This window comes from Corvus hawaiiensis, chromosome 20 (assembly GCF_020740725.1).
Source record: "Corvus hawaiiensis isolate bCorHaw1 chromosome 20, bCorHaw1.pri.cur, whole genome shotgun sequence".
NCBI lineage: Eukaryota > Metazoa > Chordata > Aves > Passeriformes > Corvidae > Corvus > Corvus hawaiiensis.
In genome coordinates this window covers 4,661,585-4,688,405 of record NC_063232.1, presented here as the reverse complement: position 1 = coordinate 4,688,405, position 26,821 = coordinate 4,661,585, and the positions used below count along the sequence as shown (strand labels likewise).

Genomic DNA, 26,821 nt, shown 5'->3' with positions numbered 1-26,821 from the left:
GCTCGGCTGGCAGGATACCAGGAGGAGTTTTTACTGCTACAGGTGTAACCCCACCAAAGTGCTGGTGGAAAGGGTTTTGTGCAAATGGCTACCCTACACAAAGGAGATCAGACAAAAGGGCTGTTAAGATTGTCTGGCATTTTTGCAGTGTTTACAAGGTACCCACAGAGCTGTGGGCAAATTCCAGCTGGGCTAATTACCATAATCACTTCTCTTCATATACCACCTGCAACCACAAATGGATACAGGGCTTGCCTTGGCTGCTTCTTGCCACGTGTTTAGTGCAGGTTTCTGCTTAGCAGAGCAATGTCCTGCCCTGAAATGGATTTCTGTAGCAGCAGAAGCAATTCCAGTGAAAATCCTGCTACTTAACATCAGACACTGCACAAACGTAAAATCTAATTTGCTATGACATGGAAGAGAGAGGGAACCCTGATGCATCATGGCCTTAAGGCATAAAAAAATTAATTTACAGGTAAAGACACACTGAGACACTCCTGCAGCTCCCTCGTCTTTCGCAGTGCAGCAGCTCCAGCTCCAGGACACATCTCATGGCTGTAAGAGTTACAAGCCAGCAACCCAGCAAGAGGAAAAAGAGGCATTTAAGAAGCCCCTTGGCAAAAGCAGTGAGCTTTTGAGTTCTTCCTTCATCCCAGCAGGGAGCAGGTGAGAGGAAAAATGTTAAGGAAGAAAATTATCTGCTTTAGTAATGTAAAGATCAAGCTATGGTAACTTCACTGGCTCCAAAACAAGTATCTGACTTCTAAACAAATTCAACATAATTTAATAACGAATTTACTAGCAGAACTTTCAACTCAATGAAAGCAGGTCAAATGGAATATTTATATGTGTGTTATTTCCTTTTCAACCAAGCTTGTAGCTAAATTTGGTTTCCATGAATTAGTAATGTGCAACATTCTTGAAAAAATATCATTAAACGAATAAACTGATTCAGTAACCTCTTAAAGAGAGGTCTTCAGGGACCCTCACTGAACTGGATGGGAAGAAGATGGTAGAGACTCACTAGCAAGGTTTTTAGTCAACAAAAGGAAACTCTGCTGTCAAACTGCCCGTTTGGAGCAGTAAGTAATGATGGCTGCAGAGCATTCACATGGGGTTTACTATAACAGCTTCAAAATCTGGGGGTTTCCAACACCAAATGTCATGTTATTCATCTGGCATCACATGCAAAATTAAGTCTCCAGGAGATCGTGCCCGAGGCAGCTTCTCCAAAAAGCCTTTAGGGACCACAATGGCTGAATTCCCAAGGCAGTGTCCAGCAAAAAAGGATTAAACACATCCCTTGGATGTGCAAGCAGAGCAGGCACTGGACAGCACATTCACATCTAAATACAGCACTGTGGGAGATGACACTGAAATACTGCATCCAGCTCTAGTGCCCTTATTTTTTTAAAAGGATGCTGAAAAATTGGTAAGGATCCAAAAACACAGCCATAAAAGTGATTCAAAGGCTAGAAATGATGCCTTGCAGTGAAAAATTTCAACAGCTCAATCTGTTCAGTGTTATCAAAATAAGACTGGGAGGCGACTGGATTGCTGGGTGCAAAGTGCCTCTGTGGTACTTAAGGGCTCTTCACTTTTGCAGAAGAGCAAAGCACGGGAACAAACTGGGAACATTCACTCCATAAATAAGGTAGAAGTGTCTCAAAACCAGTGCAATTATCACTGGAACGAACTCCCCAGGAAAAGGGTGGATTCTCAAGGCTGGATGTCTTTCTGGAAGTACTGTACTTTCTGGAAGTACTGCTTTAGCCAAACACGAGTTATTTGGCTTCATATAGGAGTAGCAGGGTGAAATTTAAGGACCTGTGATATACAGGAGATCAGACAAGATGATCTAATGGTCCCTGCTGACCATAAACTCTCTGAATCAATGCAAACATGCCAGAGAGTCCTCAGCTGAGATATCAAGTTCATTTTTGACACAAAACTTTTCACAAATTGGCTCTGGTGCTGCAGGTCGTTTAGGATACAAGCTCAGCTCTTCAAGGCTGCATCTGGTTAAGCACTGAAAGCCCAGGCAGAGCCTTCTGTGTCCAGCAGGTGAGGGGGAGGCCACATGTGCACTAAAGCAGCTCCAACCAAAAGCAGCTTATACTCAAATGCTCACTGTTTGCCAGGAATAAACAGCGTTCACCTTCCTGCGACAGAAAACTGACACGAAGAAATGTGTGATGAATTCTGGTTGTGAGAGATCAGCTGTTAAGGCAGCTCAGGGTGTTGTCAGCCCTCTTTACTACTCCAGAGTAGATTATTTGTGGGGTTAAAGCACAAAGGAGGGAGATAATGTGAGAAATTAAGAAGGGTGAAGACTGAAGAGATCGAACCCTGAAAGGCTTAGGATGGAGTTGGGCCAAGAGAGGAGACATTTGGACAACAGGCTGAGCAGAGGCAGAGCCTTCCAGAAGGATGACAGCATTATCTCACGCAACCTTCACATTCCCACTCTTCCAGCCACGCTCCCCGTCCGGGATAATGGGAGCTGCTCCCAGCCAGGCTGTGCCTCAGGCTCCCACAGCCCACAGGTAGTTGTCCACCCTGCTGCATCTCCCTCTCCACTCTGAATTATGCAGCAATGAAATCTGCTGGGGAGGAAGAGTAGAGCCAAGGACAGAGGAAATGACACAGACTCCAGCAGGTTCCACTCCCTGATCCTCCGGAAGGAAGTTTCTTTCCTAGTACCCACCTCCACAGTGGATACGAAGCCTGTCTGGAAATGGCTCATTCAACACTGAAGAGGAATAAACATTCCCCATGGCAGAATTAAGAGGTTTGGCTGTGGGATACGAGGTGCCAATCCCAAAAAGTCTACAACAGACAGCAGGAAACGTTGGCCTGGGCCAACTTCAGACAAAGATCAAGGTTAGACTAACAACAAAAAAAAGATCTCAAGAGAAATCAGTGTCTACAGCCTTCACCCTGCTCTGGGAAATCTCCCAACCCTGCTATTAAGATATTTTACTTCCTTTACCAGTACTGCCAATTCTGGCAGCATTCTCATCTCAAGTGCAAACTCTCCCTCCCAACACCACTGTGCAGCACCAGGATCATCAAGCCCACTGCTCTGAGAAAGGCCTCGTGTGCAGCAGCAGGAGGGGGTTTGGTTACACACAAATCCCTGCCTGATCAGCACCAGCAGGAGAGGAAATGAGGAAAGAGTGACTGACAGGGAAAGGCGGTTTCTGGATGATTGTACTTGGTTTTGGAGTATGAGAAGCTTGTTGGAACACAAAGTCTCGCTCCCCTCACCGCAGCCTCTCTGAGCACTGGGATAGAGCAGAGCCCCTCACACAGGCACAACTCAGCGATGTCCTTGTAGTGCTTCTACCTCTGATCCACCACACACATTAGCACCAGATGCCTGTTGCCAGAAGGAGAACATGCCAGTGTCTCTCCCATTCAGGCAACATTAGAGCCTGCCTTGTTCTTCACAGTTAAATAAAACCACCAACGTGGCCTAAAAAGAAGAAGGTGGCGGGGGGGTGGAAAAGATCAACACCAACTTCTGGAAACTGTTACCAATAGCTCAGCCTTCAATTTATGGGTAGTGACAAAAGGACAGGTTGTGCTGGAAAGCAACATTTGGGTTGTACATGACATGAATGCACAAGCTGTCGTGGAGCATCCATGGAACATCACAAGCCCAGGCAAAGTGGACCAGCGTTTCTGGTTGGATTGCTAACACAGGAACTGCAGCCGAGAAGGTTTTTATCAGCAATTTAAAGTGAAAACACAATTTATTAAAAAAATGAAGTGCAAGCAGGGATGGTGCACTACTGGCAGGCAAAAAAAAGCCAGCGCTGAGCTGCATGGCTGAAAGTCACGTCTCAAACCCAGCGAGACCAGGAGTGTGGTTTTGGTGTTTAACCAGTTTCAACTGCAGCCTGGCACTCTTTTACTTCCTCTGCAGAGAAGTCTTCTCACTGCTGCGGGAAAGAAACCAACCTCACCACGCGAACCAAAACGGCTCGAGTAAAAATAAAGCCCCAAGGTGGCTTGGTGGCCGAGGTCATATCAGGAAGCAGAGGGCTTGCAGGCAGAGGAAAGCACTCAGAAAATACTCCCGCTGCCAATCAAGAAAGAGATTACAGAAGAGGAGGCAGGGCAGAGAATTAATGCAAGTCCAGCAGTAAAGAGGCTGAGAAGCCTCTTTCACATGCCACCAGCTCCCCCATGCTCAAAACAGTTTGTAAACTGTTTCCTAAACACAAGGGGAAAAAAAAACCCCAGACCTAGTCCTGACCTCCATGAATGAGTAACCAAACCCAACAGCTTCCTGCAAGCTTGTGGGGGTGAGGAAAATGAGGGCAGGACAGAGGGAATTCCACGCTTCTCCCTCTCAAGTCTCACTTTGGGCACGAAGATTAAGGATGCAACAGCTCTTGCTGTTCTCTCATGTGGGCATGTTCTCTCATGTAGGCAGTAGATGAAGGCCAGAAATAAGGGAAGGCAGCCCTTAGCTGACTGCTAGTGCCTGGCATTCCCACCCCAGAGAGCATCTCTGCTTGTTGCTGTGCTGCAGGGGAGGCTCAGCAGGGGCTGGCAGCTCTGCAGAGGTGTGGATCAACCACAGCTACGAGCAGGCTGGGGGCAAAGCACTGCCATCCTCTGACAGCAAGGACAGCCCGTAACAACAGCAGACCACAGACAGGATCACTCACATCCAATACTAGAGAGCATCTAACCAGAGAGGGGACAAACTTCCTGACCTAACAGAAGCCACCCTCCTGTGACAAGGTGCCTACAATGTAAGAGCTTGTGTGCATCCCACTGGCTCCTTCCGTGAGAAAAACCCGAGGGGACACTCCCTCCCTTTGGGGACACACCTACACTGCTGCTGTGCTGTGGCTCAGATGTTTAACTGGTGTGGGAATAGCTGCAGCAACAGCACACAGGGTATGTCCAGGCACTGCTGGGCTAGTGGGTCCCATTCCCTCCACTCTCTGCACCAGCATCTAGTTTTGGGTTAAAAAAACCCCTAAAAGTGTGCAAGAGTCAGCACAGGACATCATGTGCAGCAGCAGGGTTACCTTTTTGGGGAGCCACGCCCCAGCAGTGGGGGGAAGGCAGCAAGTCTGTGCTTTTCACCCTGCCCATCTAAACCACAGGCACAGCCCCAGCTGCCTGGGTTCATTTTCCAGATCAGAGGCTCCTAAAATGGACCATTCCGAGGGCTTTGCCCACCTGACACCACACAGGTATCAAATGAGAGCGCCCTGTAGGAGCCCTGTACTTCATCCAGCAAAGATTATTCATAAGAGCCTGCAAAGAAAAGATCAATCTTTCACTGTCCTGAGAGAAACCACTCAACCATGCTGGCAGTGAGGAGAAATGCTCCCACCAGCCTGGCAGGGATGCACCAAAAATAATGAGTTCCCCAAGCAGCCTCTTCTCCGTGCATCTGTATGGAAGAACAACCATCATTACAGCAATACATCATTTCCACTTCTGCCTGTCACTTACCTCCAGTCATGTGTAATGGAACAGAGTTACAAGGTGAGGGGAAGAGCTGAGAGAGGAGGGAGCAGTGCTCAGAAACAGGGGTGTCTCTGGGGTATATTTGCATGAGCAAAGTTTGGCCACGCTCAGAGACACCCAGCTCACACCACAACAGCCTTTGAACAAACCAGACACTTCCAGGGAGCAGAGGCAGTGACATCCAGGCAAGCTTAACTCTGACACGGGCCACTACTGCTCCCGTGTGTGACTGGTCCAAGTGAAGGACAGGCTAAAGGAGCAGAATGGCCAAGAAACCCCCATCACAACTGTTACCAGACTGAGGTTTCATCCCTCCAGATGCAAAGATCAAGCTCCACCAGATAAAAAACTGCATGGACTGAAACCAGGAAGGAGAAAGAGGCAGCCCAGTCACCCGAGTGGCTGCTGCCCAAGAGGAACAAGTGCACAGAGCAGGAACAACAAACACCACCAAGGAAAAACAGACGTGAAACATGCAGGAGCTGGGGGACAGGGACCTTTTTCACTAAGGACACATGGCCTCTCTCGAGGAAGCAGCCTGGACAGCCCCCCAAGGTCTTGCCCACACTCCTGGATGCACAGGCATTCCCAAAATTGCCTCATGGTAGTATTAACTGCTCACTCATGGAAACCCTGGTGCAGTGTCCACACTCCTTGTTGCTGAGAAGAAAGTCTAAGTAAAGAAATGGCAGTTAAAATCTCCTCTGAATTCCAGAGCTAATGGTTCCACCCCAATTTCTCTGCCACTGCAAAGGAGCTGTTGCTCCATAGGCACCCAGCACGAGGCAAATCCAAAACCTCTATCCCTGACCAGCAGGCTGGAGGAAAACGGGAATGTTCCTGCAGCTGATGCACAGGGCTGTGACAGCAGATCTTGACTCTGGCCTTTGCTTTCCCAAGAGCTTTTCGGGTGGCCCTACCAAACTTTTGATGGTTCTACAAGACTGACCTCTCACAAAGAGGCTAAGAGACTTAATTCTTTAATGATGATGAAGTATTCAGACATCTGGAGAGAAGTATTATTCAATTACTGGCCTGCCAAGGGAAAACCTCTCTTCCCTAATCTTAGCTGCAGCAATCTTTATTAGTGCCTGCATGCTGCGTGGTAACACAAGGAAGTGTCTACTGCAGAGCACAGGCAGCAGGCAGCAGCAATTGTGAGAACCTTAACTCAGCATTTCCTGACAGGAGTGATTAAAATCTCAAACTCAGTGTAATATTAGCACTTTCTCAAGAGACTGACAGCCCGTTTGCCCTGTTTGCTTTACCAATTCACAGCCTGCAGAGCAAACTGCTTACGGTACTATCAGATTTAAGATGAATACAGACCCATGGCAAATGAAACCAGTGGCAGAGAAGAAATGGCAGAGGCTCAGCTCTTTGGCTCACCAACACAACTGTTCACTGGCTCAGCCTCCTTTTTTAGCATTTTTCATTGGAATTGCACATGAAGTGACCAGATATTGCCAGGTAAAGGGTGAGCCTGCCCCTGCACACCCAGAAACATGCAACGTACAAGAGACCACAGAGAACAGCCATTCACAGAATGAAACCTCAAAAGGCTATGGCCAAAACCCTGAGCACAAAACAGCCAGGCTGCAACTCAAACACCTCCTCAGCTTGCTTTGAAACTGTCCCATGCCCTGTGTGCCAGCAGTGCCAAATCCAGTGACAGAGGAAGGGGACAAACACAGATTTACGCCCCTTGGTGTGCACAGGTGGTGCATTCTAGGAAGATGCAGAACTGGAAGAAAAGGGGATGGAGCAAACTGTGAAACGGGCAGCTCTGCCAAGCCTCCACCTAAAAACACAGTGCAAGGCAAACTGCCAGCCCCACATGCTTCCCTCATCCCAGAAATGGCTGCAGTTTGAGTTGGCCTTTTCACTCTTGCCATCCCACATTACCAACTCCAGACTGTGGGCTCCTGACCCTGAAATAAAGAAAATTTGGGGCCTTTGTACAGAGCTGCATAAGGGAAAATGAAGTCAGTGCTGAGCAGAGATGTGTAAGCCTGTGCTGACAGGGACAGCACACACACCAGCAGGTCCTGGGAGAGCAATCGTGCAGCACCTCCCTGCCAAGTGTGTCACATCACAGGACTGGCACCTCACCACATGCACGGTGAAGACAGCAACTACTGAGGACAGAAAACATCCCCAATCGATTTCTTGCCACCTGTAGAACAGCATCCTCACACTCAAACCACTTGTGGCTGGGTTTGAAACAACAGCCTCTGTCTGAAGGGTGCAAGCAGCCTCAGTCCCACACCCTGCACAGAATGCACCCAGAGCTGTTATACCTCTACTTGCAGCGTTCTATCTGCTGCTGCCATCTGAACTGATCCATTTTACCCTGTAAAATGCCCTTCTCTGGCCCAGAAATAGCTGCCATAAGACTGATGCCTCTGCTACCTGCAGAGCACAGCTGTCAGGGCCAGCACAGAACACAGCCTGCCTCTCTCTGCCCTTTCAAGGGCTGAAGCTGGCAAGGAAGGGACCGAGGAGGCAATGACACATTTAGCCTCATTTCCCCAAAATGACACACAAACGCTGGCACACGTCCCCTGGGAGCAGAGCTGTTCCCTTCCGGCCAGCCGGGGATGTGGGGCAGAGGTGCTGCCAGGACCAGGGCTGCTCCTGCTCCTGTCCCGGCCAGGCAGGGCCCTTCCGAGGCCAAACAGTGCCACACAGTGGCAACTCAGGGCTGCTCGGCTCCTCTCCAGCCGAGCAGCTCCAAAACACCCGGGGATGCTGCGAGGAGCAGGCTAAGAGGCTACAGCTTCAAGGAGGAAGGAGTCCAGAGCTTCCCGCAGAGCTGCTGTCTTTATCCAGCCCACGGCTTCACAGCTCGGGAGCTTTGGCAGCGACACAGATTTAAGGTTTTCTTTCCACGTGGTTATTTTGGGTGACAGGGCCCCATAAGCAGTTGCACCAACTCGAGTGCTGCCCCACGGCAGGCGCAGGCAGCCTGAGAATAAATATCTTGGCTGCCAAAACCAACAGTGCCCAAACGCAGGCCCTCAGCTCCCCCCACCCTTTTGCCATTCTATTTTCTGCTGGCGTGGCTTCTCCATGATCAGAAAGCTCATACTCTTCAGGAGTCAATGTTTCAAACAGAAGGAAATCAAGACTAATGGTAAATATCAGACAAACGTGTACAGACAGTGGCAGCAAGCTGCACTTCAGAGAGCACAGACCCCACTGAACAGAGCGAGGGGAGGCTCTACACTGGTGCACTACAAACACATTGCTGCCTCCCACTTTGCCAGCTGCTACACTGCCTCATGTGAGAGCACTGCAAAAGAGAAAACCCCCAGCGCCCCAAAAACACTGACAGCATCTTACGCCGAGCATCTTCATCAATGATTGATGGAGAAGCTAAAGCTTGGCACGTTCCTTTCAATGATGCTGAGGAAGCAAAAGTCCCCAGAAGAAAAGCTGAGGAGAGGGAAAACAACCAAGGGCAGGAACATATGAAAAATGCTGCAGCAACGTGCCAGAGCTTATCTTTCAAAGCTCCAAGACTTCACCCCAGTTCCACCCAGCTGAAGTCACAAATTCGTTGCAAAAGCACAAATCCAAGAAGCTTTGGGCCCCACAGTGTGCAGGGAAGGTCTTCCCAGCTCTCCTAAACTCCCATCCTCAACAGCCATTTTAGGACAGGCAGCCCAGAGCTCCCTGGCAAGTTCTCTTGCAAGTCAAATGTGCCAGAGCAGTGCAAAGATTCCTGGAGGATGAGCTCCCAACCACCACTGCCTTTGCCCGCATTCCTGGGCCTGACAGAGTTCACCCAGGCTCCTCCTGCAAGGTACAGCTGGACAGGCTCACAGGAGACACCACCAGTTCATTATATTTTTAATTCTTGCAAAAGAAAGGTGCTGGTCTGGCCTCTCAGCAGAGCAAGTTATGCAAATGTAACACCTACACTGGAAATTGAAACCACGGTTTTCACATTCCCAGTGCAAACCTCCAACCATCTGGCAATGGGACAAGTGACACACTTCCAGAACAAGCCTCAGAACTTCCAGGGTCACTGTTAACCCTGATCTCCAGCACGTGACCTCATTTCCCACCGGGAACCTCACCCAAGTTAGAGCCCTCAGAGCAGAAGCATTTTATAGCATCTTCTGTTTGTGCCTCTCTCCTGTTCCACATCAGCCACGCCAGCGTGCGCTGCCAAGAAAGGGATGGTAACAACAAGCCTTAAACACGAGAGGCACGAGGTCACCAGCTCCTCAGCCTGACCCAGGCACAGCTCCCACAGGGAAAGCCAAAACACTGGAAAATTTAGCAACAGGAAAGCAAAACAGATCCAGTGTCATTCCACTGCATTCCAAACACATGACACCAAAGCCAACCGCCGCCTCCTGCAGTACTCACGTCGCTGGGGCTGAGGTTCCCAAGCCCATTGTCCTGCTCAGAATCCCGGCCGGACTCGTGGCCCTGGGAGGAACGGGGGTGGGAGGGATGGATCCAGATCTCCAGCCTGGTGGCATCATCTCCCACTTGTCGCAGCGTGGATTTCTTGCCTTTGCCCCGGCGGTTGGGGCTCACATCCAGCACTTGATGTTTCCTGTGCTCCATCTGCTCGGACTGGGCACACAGGACACATTCAGATCACAGAGGGATCAAGGGTCAGGGGAAGTGTATCATTTCATTAACATGGAAAAATTAGCCCTTTGCCCTGCTTCACAACCCAGGGTCAGGTCCAGAATTTGGTTCTGACTCTACAGGACAGTGCAGGTGAGAAGTTTTCAACTCCAACTATCCCAGGACAAGAGTGTCCAGTCCCAGGAGTGTGTGGCAGCCCATGTGCTGTATTTGGGGTGACTCCCTGGGGCACAAAGGCACTGCAGCCTCCCTTACCCATCCCCACAGGAGTGGGGCACCCATGGAATAAAGCAATGATTGTGCTACACACCAAGGCCACGCTGCAAACCACAGCAACCTACAGCCCTTGCTGAGCTCAGCTAAATCAGTCTGTGACCCAGAAACAAGAGATTCAGCTGCTCAAACCACCCCAAAGACATCATTCTGAAGGCTGCCTCTCTCATGAAATTTCTTAGAAGCAGGTAAGGAGTGCCTCCAAGTCCAAAAGCCACCATCCTCTCCATGCTCTCCAGCACAGGCAGGTGCAGCATCCACAGCCCAGCTCCAAGGCTCACCTTGCGTTTTGTCTCCTCAAACAGACTCATGAGGCTCTCCTTGGCAGTGAGGATGGGGTTGCTGGCAGCCAGGCTGCGCATGTAGTAGTACACAGCATCCAGCTTCCTCCTCTGCAAGAAACACAACCAGGCTCAGAGCTGCCACTCCTTCTGGGGCATCCAGAGCCAGGCTCCCATGTGCTTCCCCTTCCCTCTCCCTCAATACTGCCTGGGACAGACAGACACAGTCAGAAAGGTCCTTCCCAGCCATGAAGGAAAGGTGCTTCTGAACTGCTCTACTTTAAACCAGCATCTTCCAGTGTTGTGAACTGGCAGATCCCTACCAGCCTCTGTGCCCCAGCACGATGCTTCCATTATCTGCTGTCACATCTTCCCTGAAGTCAGTTTTCCTGCACGGCTGGCGTAGCCAGCACAACTGAAACCCGAGGAAGTCACGTGTGGATGCTGCTTAGACCAATGCCCACAGGTTCAGCGATAAGACAGCACACAGATGGCTCTGAGCACAAAAATTTCATGCAAAAAGTGGGCTGTGTTTTCAGCTTTAAACAGTTAACACTCTCGACAGCCCACAGAACAGTCCCCAAAATCCCTGAGGGAGTAGCGTGTATCTGACAAAGCTGCCTGGAGCCACAGCAGCTGGAACCCACACAGCACATCCTGCCATCAGCTTTTTTTTTCTTCTAAGAAAAAAACCCCAAACCATCTGAGCACTGCCCTAAACAATGCCTTTCCCCACCAGATGGAATCTCACAGCCATCCCAGAGGCTCTCCCTGTGCCTGCACATCCTGGCAGGAGGAGCATCTCACCGTGTAGATGGCCAGAAGTGCCAGCTGGTTGTACGGGCGGCCGTTTTTGGGAGCAATTTGCTGAGCCTTCAGGTACCAGCTGGGAAGGGAAAAAACAGAGAGAAAGGGTTACTGAAAGGACATCAGGCTGCCTTCCGTGTCCTCAAGGGTGCAGAACTCCCCTTGGAACTGGCATTTCTGCAGGGAACGGGCCCTTCCCACAAGTGCCCTCTGCCTGCAGGAGTGAGCATCCTGGGGAAGGATGGGGCACTGGACAAGAGAGGGCAGATCCAGCTGCAGAAGGAAATACCCCTGGCTCACCCCACAGACGAGCAGGAAGCAAGCAACAAGTGCGGGTAAGTTCTGATGGAGTGAGAACGTATGCATGCAAAAGCCACCAGAAAATACAAGAGCAATTCTGCCAGGCTCAGTGGCCTAAACCCTCCCTGCTGCAGGATCAGCACAGGACAACTTCCACAACCTCCACTTCTAGATGGAGGATGGCTGGATCTGGCAGCTTGCTCTCTGGAGCAGCAAAATCCAGCTACATCTTTCAGCTTTACAGGACTGCTACACAACAGAGGAGTGGACAGACTTTAAAAAGGAGAAGAAAGACTTCTTTGGCTAGAGGCAAGTTCAGGGATGAAATGACATCCATCCCTGGTATCCAGAGGCAGAGCTGTGCTGCAAGGACACAGCAGCTGAGTGCCTACCTGCGGGCCTTGCCGTAGTTCGCCGTGTCGTTGGCCTGTTCCCTGTACCGGCAAATGTCCCCCTGGCAGATCATGCACCTCTGGGCACTGATCAGAGCGTACTTCACCTGCAAAGGAGCAGCCATGGACCACCTGGGACACAGCCCTGACTCACCTGCAGACCCAGCGAGCCCGCAGGGGTTGTACAGAGCCAAGAGGAGGTCAGTGACACACTGAAGGTCTCACAGAAGGGCAGCAGAATGACATGACAAGGCTCCACAGCACTGGTTCAGCATTTGCAGGGCCAAGCCAACCCCCTAAACACCTTCTCTCTGACACAATATCCCACCTCTCTTCAGAAGGGAGTTGTTCGGTCCATGACCAATTTGAGGACAGCTGTTAGATAAACACATTTCTCTGGGAATGGAGCTGGACTAAAATATCCTTTCCCAGCTGTCCCTTGCACCTGCACTCACAGCTCAGGGCAACACGTCAGGGAGGCAGCACAACTGCCAGCTTTCCCTCATTATTCTGGATTCCACAGGCAGAAAAAAAGAGATGGTCAGGGTCCCTTTGGACACTTCTTTCCTTTATTAGCTCTGCTCACAGAACTGGTACAAAACAAGTTCTTTGCAAAGGAAACTAAGAAATGGTACTGCACCAGAGTGCAGAGTTCTCCAGCAGCTGAGAAAGATTCCCTGCAAACAAACTGGCTCTGCTTGGAGGACAGCTGCCTGCCCCTTGGCAAGGGCAGCACACTGAGTTCAGCACCTTGCACAGGATTACCAGGATGAGAAGTCTCCAGGAGGAAGCCAACCTACCATTTTCCTGAGAGGTTTACTGCGGATGGCCATCCCATCCATGTAGTCCTCAAGCTTGAACTGGTAGGACACCTGCAGCTTCTGGAGGAGGCTGTCAAAAAAAGAAGAGCCCTGCAAAACGCACACACATACACACACACACACACTTGGATGTTATGATCTTTCTGATGACAAGCACAAAATCACCACACCATCCCTGCCTCGTTGAAGAAAGGAGGTCCCACTCCCTGAGGTTTGGGCTGTTTCCCTTCAGAACACAATAAGGAGGTTGGGGAATCTCCAGCCTCAGAGGTTTTGAAGACTGAGGTACACAAAATCAGGACTGACTTGATTTAGTGTTTAACGAGTCCTGCTATGAGCAGGAGGTTGGACTAAAGGCCTCCACCATCCTAATTCTGTAAAACACATTCTTTCAGGTCTCTCAGCCTCCCTGGTACAAAGACTAAACTGAGCTGCAGTTTTACAGAATGACTTCCAAGCAAATTTGGTAAAGATGGCACAAGCACCTCCAGGAACACTTCTGTTTAGCTCCACTTCATTTTAGCTTAAATCAATTTCTAATTAACACAAACACAGCAAAACAAACCTGGTTTAAATTGTTACAGATGTCTACCTAAACATACACCTGCCACACTAAACCATAATGTGTCTGAGCATCCTCTTTGCATATGGATGACATAAGGAATCTGAACTCATGCATAGGATCAAGACAACCAGTTGTCCCATTACACCATCCCTTTCTAAAAACCAGTCAATCCCACCCAAAGGTTTAGTGGAATTCGGGGATGTTTCTCTCTTCTTACCTCATCTAGAAGCAAGAGCAGTTTGTTTCGAATTTCCTGGGCATTTTCCCCCTGAGGATCCTTGAGGAGCTGCCGGAATTTCTCAATCACCTGGTAAAAAGCATTTTTCCACAGTAACTGGTCCACGTTCTGGGTGTCAGAGAACTCAATGTCCATGAGGAGGCACCGTTCATAGAGCTGCAGCATCTCCACCCTACAGCAAAACACAGTCAGGGAGTGGTCAGTGCAACAGCTCCTCCTGAGCACAAGGTCTGGGCCAGGAACAAACACACAAAGAACCACGGGGCAACAGAGTTCTTGCCATTAAAATGACCCCCATCCCCCCTTCCATCCAACCAAAATACACAGCAGAGCACAGACCCTGCTTCCTCAAAACTGAATGAGTTGGGAACATCACAGCCAATGGAAATAAAGTCTCAGAGTCCCAGAAATCACGTTCCCCTCGTCAGCTGCCCACAGCCCTGCCTGGATGCCGGAGCAGAATTCCTCCCCCAAATTTAATAAAATAACTGCAGACTAAGAACAGCTCTGAAATAGTGGGGTAAGTTAATGGTACAGGGGATCCTCAGCTGTTCCTGCCTTAGCAGCCTTATTCCTTTTAATCTTTCAAGTCCTACAGAAACAACAGGAGAGCGTGGATGGTAAAACCTGGAGCAAAGCCAGATGGCAATACCTGGAAGAGCCTGACAGGATAAGAGAAGGATGCACAAAGCACAGAGCCAGGATGGGCTGCCTGACCCCACACAGGCCCCAAACCCTGCATATGCACCTGAAGAGCACAAACACCAAGGGAACTGGACATTTCTGCAGATGGACATCGGGTAAGAGTCCCCACACAGCAGGCAGCAGGCACTCGGACACAGGCAGGACACAAGGGACACTGCCAGCAGGGACAGGGTCAACTGTGCCCATGTTCCCAGGGCAGGGTGGGCTTCCACAGGCCACAGCATCACTCCACAGTGCTTCCTCTCCTTCCACACTACAGTTCTGGGTGACCTCAGCACCTTGAGGAAGACCTGAAACCTCTGGTGCTGCTTCAATCACAGACATATCCCACCCTGTGGTCTATAGAGCGAGTGCCCAAAACAGAGAACAAGCCCTGAAATGAGCTCGCTTGCTAGATTTACTGCCAGTCAGCTCTGAAAATCAGCCTCCAGAGAAGCCCTGCAGACACAGGTCACAAATAAAGGGGAAAGATGCCAACTAGAAACTTGTTACAGCCCATGTTAACCACCCTCCAGAGCAACAGCGTTACTTCTCTCTTGCCAGCCTGGCATCACCAGCTCAAAAAAGTGTCACCACGCTGAGTGGCATCAAGAGCAAAACTACACAGCACTGGAAAGGCACTGCCACTGTTGCACAGCACCAGGAATACACAAAATGCTTCCTGAGCACACGCTGAGGATAGGTAAGAAAGCAGAAGTCTGATGACAAAAACAGAGAGCTCTGGAACTGAGAAACATCAGCTCCAGCAAGAGCCAGAAGAACCAAAAAGCTGCAGCAGGTACTTGTCCTGCTCCTCTGTGTCCCTGCAAGGCATTCACCGAGCACAAGAAGCCACCGCTTAGCTCCCAGCCCAGGGAAATGACATCCATCCTCACCCACAGCTTCCTTCCACCACCCACACACCACTGGCACACAACAAACAGACCCAGCACATCAAAAAGCAGCAACCCAGCACCCCATCTCCCAGCCTCTGAGACACAGAGATCCCCAGGGAGACACCATTCTCTTGTATTTCACCCTGGAAATGACTCACTCCCCCCTCTACAGCCCACCCACAAACCTCAGCTGGGCCATCTTCTCCAGCCCCTCCGGGCTGATGCGGTCTCTGGACAGGAGGTTGCTGAGCTGCTGTTCCTGGTTCCCAGCCTCGCGCAGGAGCTTGCTGAGCTCCTGCTGCTGCATGTTCCTCATCTGCTGCTCCATCTCGGGGCTCAGAGGAGTGGGGGGGAGTGGGCCACACAGGTACTGCCCTGCCTGGCCAGGGTACCCGGGGTAATAGGCTCCTGGGTACACCCCGTTGGTTGGACCCATAGGGTACTGCAGGGAATATCCACCATACGGATACTGGGGGCCTTGCCCGGAGGCACGAGGGTAATAATAGGGATTGTCAGAGTTTTGGAATTTATAGTAGGAGGGCTGGGCCTGGCGGGCTTCCCCCCAGGAGGTGGGGCTCACTTCATCATCCGTGTCTAGGAAGTGAAGCTGAGCAGTCTGGCTCTTCAGGGCGGGTTTTTGGTCCGGGTTGTTTGGGTCCCACAGCCGGCGGGCAGTGCCACCTCGGCCCCGGCTCCGGGGACCTTTGCTGCCAGCCCCGCCCAGCAGGAGCCTGGGCATGGGGTGAGTGGCTTCAGGGACACCCACTGAGCTGGCAGAGAGGTCCGTGTTGGCAGGCAGGAACAGAATCCCACGGCCCCTCCCTTGGGGCTCCCTGCTCTGGCTCCTCGCCTCTGAAAGCTCTAAGGCCTTCAGGGACTTTTTTTTATCTGTATCTGCCAGGCTGACGTCCCTGTTCATGGTCCTGCTGTCAAATGTGACTCGAAAGGGTCCCTTGACTTCCCTGCCATTGCTGCTCCACTCGCTCTCACTCCTGGAAGCTCGGCTCTGCTCCGAATGCCTCCTCCTGTCCGAGTTCCTGCTGGAGACGTACGCTTCTGCCTCATCAATCCTGTCGTCGTCCAAGGAGTCGGTGGAGGACATGGAGAGCTGCTTCCTAGGCCGTATCCTTTCCCTGGCACGCTCCTGCCGCCTCTCCACCCCATCCACGAGCAGGGCTCCATCTGTGCTGTTGTTACTTCCAGCTGAGCTCGTGCTGCAGGTGCGGTACCGGATCCGCCGCTTGTCCGTGCGGGAATAGCGCTTGGTAGAGCCCAGCTTCCCCGGCAGCACCTCATCCCCCATCCTCCTCACCCTGTCACTTCGCTCTGCTCGTCTCCCTTTATCTCCCCTGGAGGCTTTCACTGCTTCCCTTGCCTGGCTCCCCTCTCTATCCTCCTTGCTTGATTTAATTCTCCTGTTGGTGTCTTTTCCAGCGCTTTTCTCGGTCTCTTCATCTCCCTCGACTTTCAGCTGCTCCATCCTCCCGGTGATTTCCTCGCTCGCTGACCGCAGGGAGGGTTCTTTAGCAGCCGAGTGCAGGCGCTTCCCAGGCTGGTAGATCTGCTGGTCTGGTTTCTTGGTTCTTCTGGGGGTCTTTGGACACCACTCATCCACAATGGGCTGCTTAGATAAGTTTTCCTGGCTTTGCAGGCTGCCTTTGGTCTCTGTTTCTTCCTTGTCCTGTGAAGGACCGTTCTGCTTGGGGCCATCACTTTTGTCCCAGTCCTCCACAGCTGGAGCTCCCATTCCCACAGAGTCCTTGTCCCCAGCACTCTCCTCCTTGTCATCCTCAGCTCTGCTCCTTTCCTTCTCTGAGGCTTCCTGCTTTGGTGGCACAAGTTTGCTCCTCAGTCTGGAGAGGCCGGGCTTGTAAATCTCCTGGTCTGGGCGCCTGTTGTCTTTGCGATGCCTCGGCTCCTTCACCTCCTTCATGTTTTCTGGGGAAAAACAGACAGAAGGAACTCATTCCCAGGCACCAAAAAATACCACGACAAATATTCTAGGAGAAATATTTCAGTGCAAAGAGCCTGCCACCCTCAGGGCAGGTCCAGGAGAGATCTGAAAATCTATGTTAATATGTACAGGAAATCACAGAATAAGAGTAGAAAATGAGAAAGTGTAACACAGCTGACCAAATCCTTGGCCTGATCCATTTACAAACCCCGTCCTGCAACAGGTTTTGCCTCAACGCACCAACAAGGCACAGACAAAGCTCAACACGACACTTTAGCACAAGTAACGAGAGTAAAGTCGTATCATCACAGGCTCAGCAGCAGTCACCTGCCTGTTGTTGGTGCCGGAGCTGCCATCCCCCAGCCCCTGCTCTGCCAACAGACCGTATGGCATCAGAGACGCCTTTCCCCCTCGCTCACAATCCGGTAACGTTTCTCTCCTCCTCCCTTAACCGTATTTACACAAAAAATCGTTACAGAACCCAGGCCGGACCACCCACGGTTAAACGACCCACCAAAGCCGGGCCGTTCCCGCTGCATTCCCTAAACTTTTCCCCGTCAGCACCGCGCACCGGCAGCAGCCCCGAACCTCCACCGGTACCGGGGACTCGGCCCGGGGGACCCCGAGAGGCTGGGACCGACCATCCCGGGGGAAAGCCGCTCCAGCTGCCGCCGCCGCCCGCCCCGCAGCCTCCCCGTTCTCGGTGCGGCGCCGGCCGTGCGCTCCCACCCCGGACACCCCCGTGCCGGCGCCGGCGGGGCGGCAGCTCTGCCCCAAGCCCTACCCCAGGCGCTGCCGGGCAGTGCGGCCGCGGGGCCGTGCGCGGCCGCGGGGAGGTGCCGCTGCGAGGAAGGGAAGGCCCAGCAGCGGGTCGCGAGTGCCCCCAGCGCCCCTCACCTCGCCCGCCGCCGGCTGCCCGGGCCTGCGCCGCCACCATGTCCCGCAGCTCGGCGGCCGAGACGCGGACGCGCTCCAGCCCCTCCGCCATCTTGGCTGCGCCGGGGGCGGGCGGCGCCGACGGCGGCCGCGCAGGGACAAACTGCCCCCGCGCGCATGCGCGCACATGGCCGCGCCGCCGCCGCCGGTGCTGGGAGAGGTGCGCGATGCGGAGCGGCGGCTGCGGGGCCGCGTCCACCGCACCCCGCTGCTCACCTGCGCCGGGCTGGACCTCATGGCCGGCCGGAGGCTGCTCTTCAAGTGCGAGCTCTTCCAGAGGACCGGATCCTTCAAGGTGCGCGGGGGTGGCGGCACTGCAAAGCGCCGGGGCAAAGGTCGCTTTTTCGACAGAGAGATTCGCGTTCCGCCGGTACCCACCAGCTCCTGCCACCCTGCACGGGTGCAGGACTGAGGGAATGGTGCGAGGAGGACATTCAGCCCAGCACACGGGCTCTGGGGCGGTGGCACGCACAGTCCCGCGCTCTCCTTCCAGATCCGCGGTGCCCTGAACGCGCTGAGGAGCCTCGTTGAGGAAGGCGAGCGCTCGGGACGGGAGCTGCCCCGCGCTGTCGTGACACACAGCAGTGGCAACCACGGGCAGGCACTCGCCTGTGCTGCTCAGGCAGAAGGTAATGTGTACCACAGCCTCCAACCCCAGCTCCGAGAGGCAGGCGCAGGGTAAATGCAGAGCTGGTCCCGTTGGAGAGAAGGACGAAGATCCCTCTCCTGAACCCATGCAGGAGCTGGCATAGGCAAGGCATTGCTTGCTCCTGCAGTGCTAACTGGCTGCTGTGCCTTTTGGGCTGTTGGATTTACTTCCTCTCTCATCCACCAGGGATTCCTGCCTACATCGTGGTGCCCCGGACAGCCCCGCAGTGTAAACAAGATGCCATCCGTGCCTATGGTGCCACCTTGGTGCCATGCGAGCCCAGTGACAAGGTAAGGCACAGGGAAGACTGGCCAAGGACACAGCCCAGCCAGAGTGAGAGGTGACTGCTGTGCTTTCCCTTAGTCCAGAGCTGAGACAGCAGCCCGTGTAGTCCAGGAGACAGGAGGAGTCCTGGTGCACCCCAACCAGGAGCCGGCGGTGATCGCAGGGCAAGGCACCATCGCCCTGGAGGTGCTGGAGCAGGTGAGGGAAATGCACAGCCTGGCCCTTGCAGGGGCACAGCAAAAAGGGAGACACAGAGTGTCAGAAGGTTCCTTTCTGCACAGGCACCCGAGGTAAATGCAGTGGTGGTTCCTGTTGGAGGCGGAGGAATGGTTGCAGGAATAGCAGTTGCCATCAAGGTAGGCAACAGCTCATCCAGGAATCTCCCCGTGGGAAGGTTAGGACTCTTAAGGCAGGCAGCAGCTTTTAAATTTAGGAAGAGCCTGCTGTGAAGTCTGTGGGTGCCTGGGGTCTGCATGGCAGCAGCAACAGGGCCTGCTCAGCCCCCTGCACGCACAGAAACGGGGGACAGGCACGTGCTAGTATCACCCAAGTGGCTCCTCCTGCTCTCCCCAGGCTTTGAGGCCAGATGTGAAGGTGTTTGCTGCTGAGCCATGCAACGTGGATGACTGTTACCAGTCCAAGGTCCGAGGGGAGCTGACCCCCAACCTCCACCCGCGGGATACCATCGCAGACGCAGTAAAAACCAGCATCGGACCCAACACGTGGCCCATCATCAGGGATTTGGTTGATGATGTCCTGACAGTCTCAGAGGAAGAAATCAAGGTAAAGGTTCCCAGCTCCTTTCTCACAGTAGCTGCCAGCAGGCAGCTGCCTCCCTCCCCGCCCTGCCCCTCTGCTCTCACCCCAACACACTCCCAGAGCAGCACAAGCCCCCCTGTGCACCACTGCAGCTGTGACACCCACGCTGTCTCCAGCTGGAAAGGGCTGTTGGAAGCTCTGCTCTCCCTTCCCAGAGCACTGCAGGGATGCCCTGGAGCAGCCTGTGCTGGCTGCTAGGCTGACAGCTGCTGCCCTGTCCCGACAGCGAGCCACGTGGCTGGTGTGGGAAAGGATGAAGCTGCTGATTGAGCCAACAGCAGGCGTGGGACTGGCGGCCGTGCTCTCGGAGCAGTTCCAGGCAGTCCCCCGGGATGTGCAGAACATTTGCATCGTGCTGTGTGGGGGAAATGTGGACCTGAGATCCCTGACCTGGCTCACAGACCTCTCTGGGAAAGCGGAATGAGGATGGAGTGCTGTTGCAAGGAATGAAAACCTCACTCTCAGTTTGTGCAGTGGTTTGTGCACTACTAAAAACAGATCAAGTCCAAACGTTTGGGAGTTTTTGGGGAGGGATAAGGGAAGCTGGCATTGGTCTCGGGGGGGACCTGGAAACAAAGCACTGCCTGTTCTCCCCTCCCCAGCTGCCTTGCTCTGGGCCAGGCCTCCAGAGAGCTGCACTCAGTCACCTTTCCCCAGCTGCTACTTGGCTTTTCTTTCTCAGCATCACAGCAACTGCCAGCAAACTCCTTCACACAGAAAATCCCCCCCACAGCCCATGTGGCAGGGCATGAGGGACAGGAACAATCCTAGTGGGCCGGGGGGGTTCAGTGGACATGGGGGGCACACAGCCTCCTGGCCACCACCAAGACAGAGGCACTTAGGCATTTTTGACATTTTCCATTAAAATAAATAGCTGTAGCTGGTACCTGAGCAGCAGCTGGCGACACAGCTGCCCCTGTACAGACCCCAGCAGTAACACGTCCAAGGCATCAGTGCTGTCCTCACAGTGCACGGGCCAAGAACAGCATCCAGGGAGCCAAGGCACAAACTCCAGCCATGCTGGAGACTCATTCCATTTCCACCTCCCGCTCTGGCAGCGTGCTCTCACTCCTCACCCATGGCACAGGCTCTGGGACATGGGGGTCATAAGTCCATTTGGGAAAAACACGCTTGTAGAGGTTCAGCAGCACCGTGTCCTGGGACTTGAGCTGCCCATCAAAGTGGCACTTCATGTGGCCATGGGTCCCTAGGCAGAGGGCAGAAGAGGCCATTAGCAGTCTCTCTGGCCCAGGAGGACCACACCATCCCAGCAGCACAGAGATAAACACCAGATCAAGCCTACCCAATGGCTCCTTGATGTGCCCTCTGCGTCCCCACTTTGTCCTCAGCTCCACGGGCTTGAACCACATCACATCCTCTGGAGATGAAAACATGAAAGGCAGGTAAGGAACAGGCTGTGCTGCACCAGCATAACCATGGGCACAGTTCTGCTTCCAGAGCCCCTCTTCCCCCAGAGACGAGCTGTACCTCTGTTGAAGAACATGTATCGCACAACAGCCATCTTGGTGAAGATCTTGAAGGGGTGGCCACTGAGCACCAGGCGCTTGATGACGATCCTGTCCGGGTCCACGGAGAGCAGGGAGCCCGTGGCAATGAGGTCATGCATTCCTGCCAGGCAGAGTCACCAATGCACCAGGGCAGGTGCCTCCATCACCCCCTCCTCACCACAAACCCCTTCCCCAAAGGGCTCCAGGCCCAGAGCACCCCCACAGCAGGGACAGACAAGTGACAACAGGGATGGAGATGAGCTCATCTCAATCAGCAGGAAGGGGACAGCTTTTTCAAGTCATGCTTTCTAGAGAGATGCACTCATAAGCACAGTATGGGGACAGTTTGTCTCCAGACACCACCTCCTCAGCATTTATCAACTCACCGTTACTTCTCTGTTTGAAAAGCAGCACTGAGGCAGGAGGGAAAGTGATGGGAGCGTAAACAGTCACCACCAGGGCAGCATCTGGGCGCAGGAAACGCTCCAGCTTGTGCTTATCAGCTAGGACAGAACAGCAGTGATCCAGTTCAGGCCAACAGCAGTCTTCAGAACTCTGGGAAACCCCAGAGAGCTCATTCTTTCTTCCCTGTCCAACAAACACCCCTCCTCTGCTGGCACTGAGTATCTGGGAATGAAGGTGATCCTCTGGCATGGAACCTGGACCTCGCCTGGATCAGTGAACCACCTTTCCCCAAGCCATTCTATTCCCCATGATTTAGTGCCTGCCCTGGAAGCCTCAGAGCCTAGGAGTGATTCTTCACAAGAGTCCTTCAGCCAGGTTCAGACACCACGGCTAAGACATCACAGGCTTCCTGCTCTAGAATCCCCAACCCCACTCCTGGTGTACCCAGTCCCTGACAAACCTGAGGTGTGCTGGGAGAACAGGGGGGATGCTCGGAAGCGTCTGAACCCGCAGTGGAAGATCAGCTCCTCCTTGGCCCTCACTGGCTCGCTGTTGCCCGGATGCCGACGCACCAGGAAGTTCAACACGGACATCTGGAAGAGGCAGCACAGTGAGGGGCTGCTGGCAGGGCTGGCAGGGGATGGTGGGCAGCAGAAAGCACCAGGACATTGCAGCAGAGATGAATGCCCTTGAAAATGGGGTCCCAAAATGTTACTGGTCACCAGTGCCAGGCTCAGACACTTTATCCTAACCCACCCCCCCTGGCAGCTTCTGTGTGCTCTGACCTGCTTTGAAACAGGAGTGATGTGGGGAGATTCCAGCCCAAACCCTCTGCAGCCAGACCCTGTCCAAGCCATGCAGCCTGAAGGAGCAAGGAGCTGCACATCCCTCCAAGGTATCATCCTTTTTGTTCACCTTTTGTTCATGGGGAAGCAGCGAGAACAGGACCAGGGGTTTCCCTTCCTTGAAGCTCTCCATCACCGAGACAGGGACGTTGCAGACGTGAAGTGTAACGTACCAGCCCACCTGCCAAGACAGGAGCAGTTGTGAACATTTATCTCAACAAAAAAAGTGTCAGAAGATGTGCCTGGATTAGGGAGGGAATCCAGGAGAAAATCGTCTGAACTTAAGGCTGAAGGATCCGCCCAACCACCTCCCTGATAAGTCACTCCTACTGGGAGCAAAGGAACACAGCAGGGAAAGAGGAGTTACCAAAGGGAGTTACCAAAGCTCCTTCAGTCTCCTCCTTCTCTATTTGTCTGAAGAGGTTCTTTCTGGTTCGGGAGAAGTCCTGGAACTGGAAGATCCTGGCATAATCCCTTGGAAGATTCTCTTTGGGGTCCCATGGAGAAGTCCGGAAGCTTTTCAGCCCCCTGTACTTCTGGAACCTAGAGAACAGAGCAGGAAAGACAAATTACTCCATCACTTGAGGTGAATCCCATCCTTCACCACCACCTGTGGTCTGCAGGGTCTCATGCCTTCAGGGAGGGCAAAGGGAACAAAGCAAACATTAGCCCTCAGGAAAGATCTTGGTGCAAAGAGAGCTAAAACCAGCAGCCAAATCTCCAAACAACCTGTCCTTGCCTCAGGGCCCACCCTCCTCCCTCTCCCAAGTCAGGACCCAGCTCTCTGGCTCCTCTCACTGCCAACTAGTACCTGCTCTGGAAGCCTCAGAGCCAAAGAGAGTCTTCACAAGAGTCCTTCAGCCAGGTTCAGACACCACGGCTAAGACATCATAGGCTTCCTCACCAAATTAAACAGGCACCTTGCAGCTCCTCTCCCAGCAAAGCATCCCATTTCTTACCTGACTCTGGCAGGCACATCCCGTGGCGTGTCCACCTCATCTGGAAACATCTCATCCATTCTCTCCTGTTTGTATCTCTCCAGCATCTGTTCATCCTCCTCCATCTTCTCGTCGTACTGGTCATCCCGCAGGCACTCGGACACGGTCATGGTCTCGCTCTCCTCCTCACCAGCTTCCTCCTCACTGCTCTCCCCCTCCTGGCACAGGGCAGCACAGAGCCTGTGAGCACACAGAGCTGTGCATGCAGCACTGGCACCCTGCGTGTGCTCACACTGTGTGATTTGGGATCCCAGCCCATCATTTTGGGGTCTAACAGGCCAAAAAAGCAACGTGATACATGTGGGGATTTAACAGTGGAAATCCAGGCAAGTTCTGGCTCTGTGTCATGCCCTTGCATAGAGCAAGTTGGAAGGACAGAATTGTCCTAGAACATGCAATAATGGCCTGGCAATCACCGGTGCTATCAGCTCTTGGAGGTACCTGGGAAACTGCCTCTTCCATCAGATCATCATCCATGTCGTCATCTTCGTCATCATCATCATCTTTCTCACTGCCTTCTTCTCCATCATCCACAATCCAGGCAGCCTGGTACTTGGATGTGCCTTTGGGGACCTTCACCACCCTCCTGTTTGCCTTCAGAGAATCTGTAGGATTCCCACCAGTGGTTAATACAGGAACAATTCTCCTTCCCCTCAGCAACATTTATACCAGAACAACCAAAACCAGATCTAGACCAGAACTGCTGTTTCCCAGCAAAGAATTTGTCAGGACAGCCAAAATCTGCAAACCACACAGCCTGCTGGCCACCTGATGGGACTGGGGATGGAAGCCATCCCAACTAGGATGTTTCATCACAGCCACCCTGGTGACAGAAGTTTCTAACAACCCTCCTAAGAGGGACAAGGAAAAGATACAGAACCATTGCTTCTGCTCACCCTCTGCTTCCTGCAGTTCTTCTTCAGTGGGCCACGTCTGCTCCCCTTCCATGGGATCAGGAACCACTTCTGACTGCAGGGACTCCTGCTTGCTTGGATCTGCCTTCATCAGGACCTTGACATCTTCCTCCATCTCATCAGCACCATTTCCAGAGTCATCCTGAAGGGTGAGAGCGGAGTTCCCAGCTCTAACACACCTCACTGAAGCCTGCAATCGGCCTCAAGTGAAACTCCCTTCGTGATGTCGCGACACAGCCTTCATTACACACGGCAGGCAAGGAACCTCAGCCCAGCAGCAGAACACAGACAGAACTCCCCTTTCCCCTCCCCTTGCCCACACACACCCAGCTGTATTCTCCACAATGGAAGTTTAGAAACTTCGTGTTCTAACAAGATTGGCAAAGCCTTCACCCCACACACCTGAACCTCCATGTCCTGACTCCTCTTCTGTCCTTTAACCACACGTGGGTTCAAAGAGAGGGGGTCTGGAGGGGCATCCACCTGGCTGACCTGGAAGTCCCCATGCCCCACAATGTGCACCAGGCTGTTCACGTTGAGGGTCTGTCCCCGGACAAAGCCAGACACCTTCAGGGTCCCAACCAGGTCACTGTCCTGGCTGGGCACAAACTCAGCAGCACGGGCGAGCAGGTGAGCGCGGCGGTCCCGAAAAGCCAGGTGCCGCTGCTTCTGGGAGCTGAGGTGCCTCAAGAGCAGCGAGGATTCCTGCTCTGTGTTCAGTGGGAAGAGCTTGGCCTCAGGAAAGCGTTTCTCTATGGATTTGGAGAGTTTCTTCCTGGCATCTATCCTCTTCTTAGGGGGCAGGTCAGTGCCCCCCGGGACAGCCAGAGCTGCCGGGCAGAGAGCAAAATTCAGGATCAGATCCTAAATCTTCTTATGTCCTTTTTACCAAACATAGGCAAATACTTGGATGTCAGCAGCCCAAATGGCCAGATTTGCACCACAAGGTACAAAGGGAGTTTCGCTGGTGCCCAACAGGGCATGGAGCAGTAGCCATAAACTGAAATGAAAGAACTTCCACCTCAACATAAGGAAAAATTTCTTTTCACTGACAGTAAATCTCTGTTAAGCACCCCCAGAGCCCCCTAGAAGCCCAAAACATTTCTCACCATAACTGGGGAGCCCCTGTGCAAAGAGGCAAGAGAGGCAGTGCTCCCCAGCACTGTCCCAGCCATCCACAGGATCCAGAATGAACAGCAGGGAGTCAGCAACCTTGGCAAGGTCTAAGACAGCGTGAAGATCCCCTGCACCCAAAACACCTCCATTAGCGGGGCTGCCAGAGGTACCAGAATAGGAACCCAACCAACAGCGGTGCCTCCTCACCTGCCTGTGCTGTGACAAAGCGCCAGCGCTGCTTGAGCCGGGGGCAGAGGAGGGCAAAGCCACCAGCTCTGCCCTCATCTGCACGGACAACGGCCGAGTCCTGGCTCTGCAGCAGGCGCAGGGTGTCGTGGGCTGCAGCCCTGCTGTGCAGCAGCAGCACCACCACGAGGTGCGGGGGCCCGTCCCTGCTGCCGAGGTTGCGCTTCTCCGCCAGCACCTGCGGGCACAAGGGCAGAGCGTGAATCCCAACCCACGTCCGGCTCCTCTCGCGCCCCCCGGCCCACGGCACGATTCCTGCACACCGCAACTCGAACACACCCGGCCCGATAATGCTCCGCTTGACCCAAAGCGAACCGGCCCTGGCACCCACTCGTCTCCCCCGCGAAGACCCAAACCGGCTGGGTTACATCATCCACACCGAGACCTGCCCCGGCCCCATTCCGGCACAGACTCGAACCGACCCATCTCCCGCTCCCCGGGTGCCTCACCGCCTCCTTGCGCTGCCGGCGGAGCTGCAGCGCCTGATGCCGCCGGTCCACCCTGTTCAGGTCGCGGAGCCGCCGGCGGGGCTGGGCCTTGACGGGGATGCGGCCTGGGGGGAGGAAGAGAACGGTCAGGCGGGCCGAGGGCGGCGGGGAACCCGCGGGGAGCGCGTCCCGCCTCACCTCCAGCACGGCGCTGCGAGGAGCCGCTGTGTTTGCCGCCCTTGTGCGCCTTGTTCTGCTGCTTGAGCGGCCCGGGCCGGTGCGCGCCCGCCGCCGCCGCCATCACCATGCTGCTGCCGCCTCGCCGCCACCGCCCTACGTCACTTCCGGCGC

At 53.5% G+C, this 26,821-nt stretch overlaps 3 protein-coding genes and 2 non-coding genes across 8 annotated transcripts in view; 1 reads left to right on the top strand and 4 right to left on the bottom strand.

Moving 5' to 3' along the window:
- The window catches only part of SMG6 (SMG6 nonsense mediated mRNA decay factor), a 108,440-nt gene extending 87,398 nt beyond the window's left edge, over positions 1–21,042 (bottom strand). For 2 of the 3 annotated variants that reach the window (XM_048324782.1, XM_048324783.1), the window contains exons 1-8: positions 18,219–18,318; positions 15,553–17,305; positions 13,767–13,959; positions 12,964–13,074; positions 12,164–12,270; positions 11,472–11,550; positions 10,665–10,775; positions 9,880–10,092 (exon numbers count right to left, since the gene is read on the bottom strand). In XM_048324782.1, coding sequence (XP_048180739.1) covers positions 9,880–10,092; positions 10,665–10,775; positions 11,472–11,550; positions 12,164–12,270; positions 12,964–13,074; positions 13,767–13,959; positions 15,553–17,305; positions 18,219–18,309 — 2,658 coding nt within the window. In that variant the 5' untranslated portion in view covers positions 18,310–18,318. Of the gene's footprint in view, positions 1–9,879; positions 10,093–10,664; positions 10,776–11,471; positions 11,551–12,163; positions 12,271–12,963; positions 13,075–13,766; positions 13,960–15,552; positions 17,306–18,218; positions 18,319–20,897 lie in introns of those variants that run through there. The other variant, XM_048324780.1, reaches the window with a different exon arrangement.
- SRR (serine racemase) lies at positions 19,112–20,520 on the top strand. Its single transcript, XM_048324790.1, has 5 exons — positions 19,112–19,196; positions 19,275–19,389; positions 19,473–19,547; positions 19,765–19,974; positions 20,237–20,520. Exons 1-5 carry the CDS (start codon positions 19,144–19,146, stop codon positions 20,432–20,434), a joined length of 651 nt encoding a protein of 216 aa, XP_048180747.1. The 5' UTR covers positions 19,112–19,143; the 3' UTR covers positions 20,435–20,520.
- On the bottom strand, positions 20,852–26,816 carry TSR1 (TSR1 ribosome maturation factor). 2 transcript variants are annotated; one of them, XM_048324784.1, is made up of 15 exons: positions 26,669–26,816; positions 26,492–26,595; positions 26,004–26,220; positions 25,790–25,924; positions 25,083–25,510; positions 24,663–24,822; positions 24,208–24,371; positions 23,728–23,924; positions 23,149–23,311; positions 22,839–22,949; positions 22,384–22,516; positions 21,905–22,021; positions 21,499–21,639; positions 21,314–21,388; positions 20,852–21,217 (listed from the first exon to the last, which is right to left on the bottom strand). In XM_048324784.1, exons 1-15 carry the CDS (start codon positions 26,775–26,777, stop codon positions 21,039–21,041), a joined length of 2,433 nt encoding a protein of 810 aa, XP_048180741.1. In that variant the 5' UTR covers positions 26,778–26,816; the 3' UTR covers positions 20,852–21,038. The 2 variants fall into 2 exon arrangements, with proteins under 2 accessions (XP_048180741.1, XP_048180742.1); XM_048324785.1 differs by having other exon boundaries at positions 23,728–23,894.
- On the bottom strand, positions 22,244–22,336 carry LOC125336513. The gene has a single exon (XR_007207784.1). It is a non-coding gene; the product is annotated as a small nucleolar RNA SNORD91 family (small nucleolar RNA).
- Positions 23,581–23,671, bottom strand: LOC125336511. Its single transcript, XR_007207783.1, has one exon. It is a non-coding gene; the product is annotated as a small nucleolar RNA SNORD91 family (small nucleolar RNA).
- Positions 26,817–26,821: the final 5 nt, after the last annotated feature.

What these genes read in the sequence shown, in the direction of transcription:
- SRR (XM_048324790.1), top strand. Translation starts at nt 19,144, where the DNA reads ATGCCATCCGTGCCTATGGTGCCACCTTGGTGCCATGCGAGCCCAGTG. An exon ending in GAATAGCAGTTGCCATCAAG is followed by an intron (nt 19,548 to 19,764) that starts GTAGGCAACAGC and finishes TGCTCTCCCCAG; the next exon opens with GCTTTGAGGCCAGATGTGAA. An exon ending in TCTCAGAGGAAGAAATCAAG is followed by an intron (nt 19,975 to 20,236) that starts GTAAAGGTTCCC and finishes CTGTCCCGACAG; the next exon opens with CGAGCCACGTGGCTGGTGTG.
- TSR1 (XM_048324784.1), bottom strand. Translation starts at nt 26,777, where the DNA reads ATGGTGATGGCGGCGGCGGCGGGCGCGCACCGGCCCGGGCCGCTCAAG. An exon ending in TGCTTCCCCATGAACAAAAG is followed by an intron (nt 22,517 to 22,838) that starts GTGAACAAAAAG and finishes TGCCTCTTCCAG; the next exon opens with ATGTCCGTGTTGAACTTCCT. An exon ending in GTTCTCCCAGCACACCTCAG is followed by an intron (nt 22,022 to 22,383) that starts GTTTGTCAGGGA and finishes GTTCTGTCCTAG; the next exon opens with CTGATAAGCACAAGCTGGAG.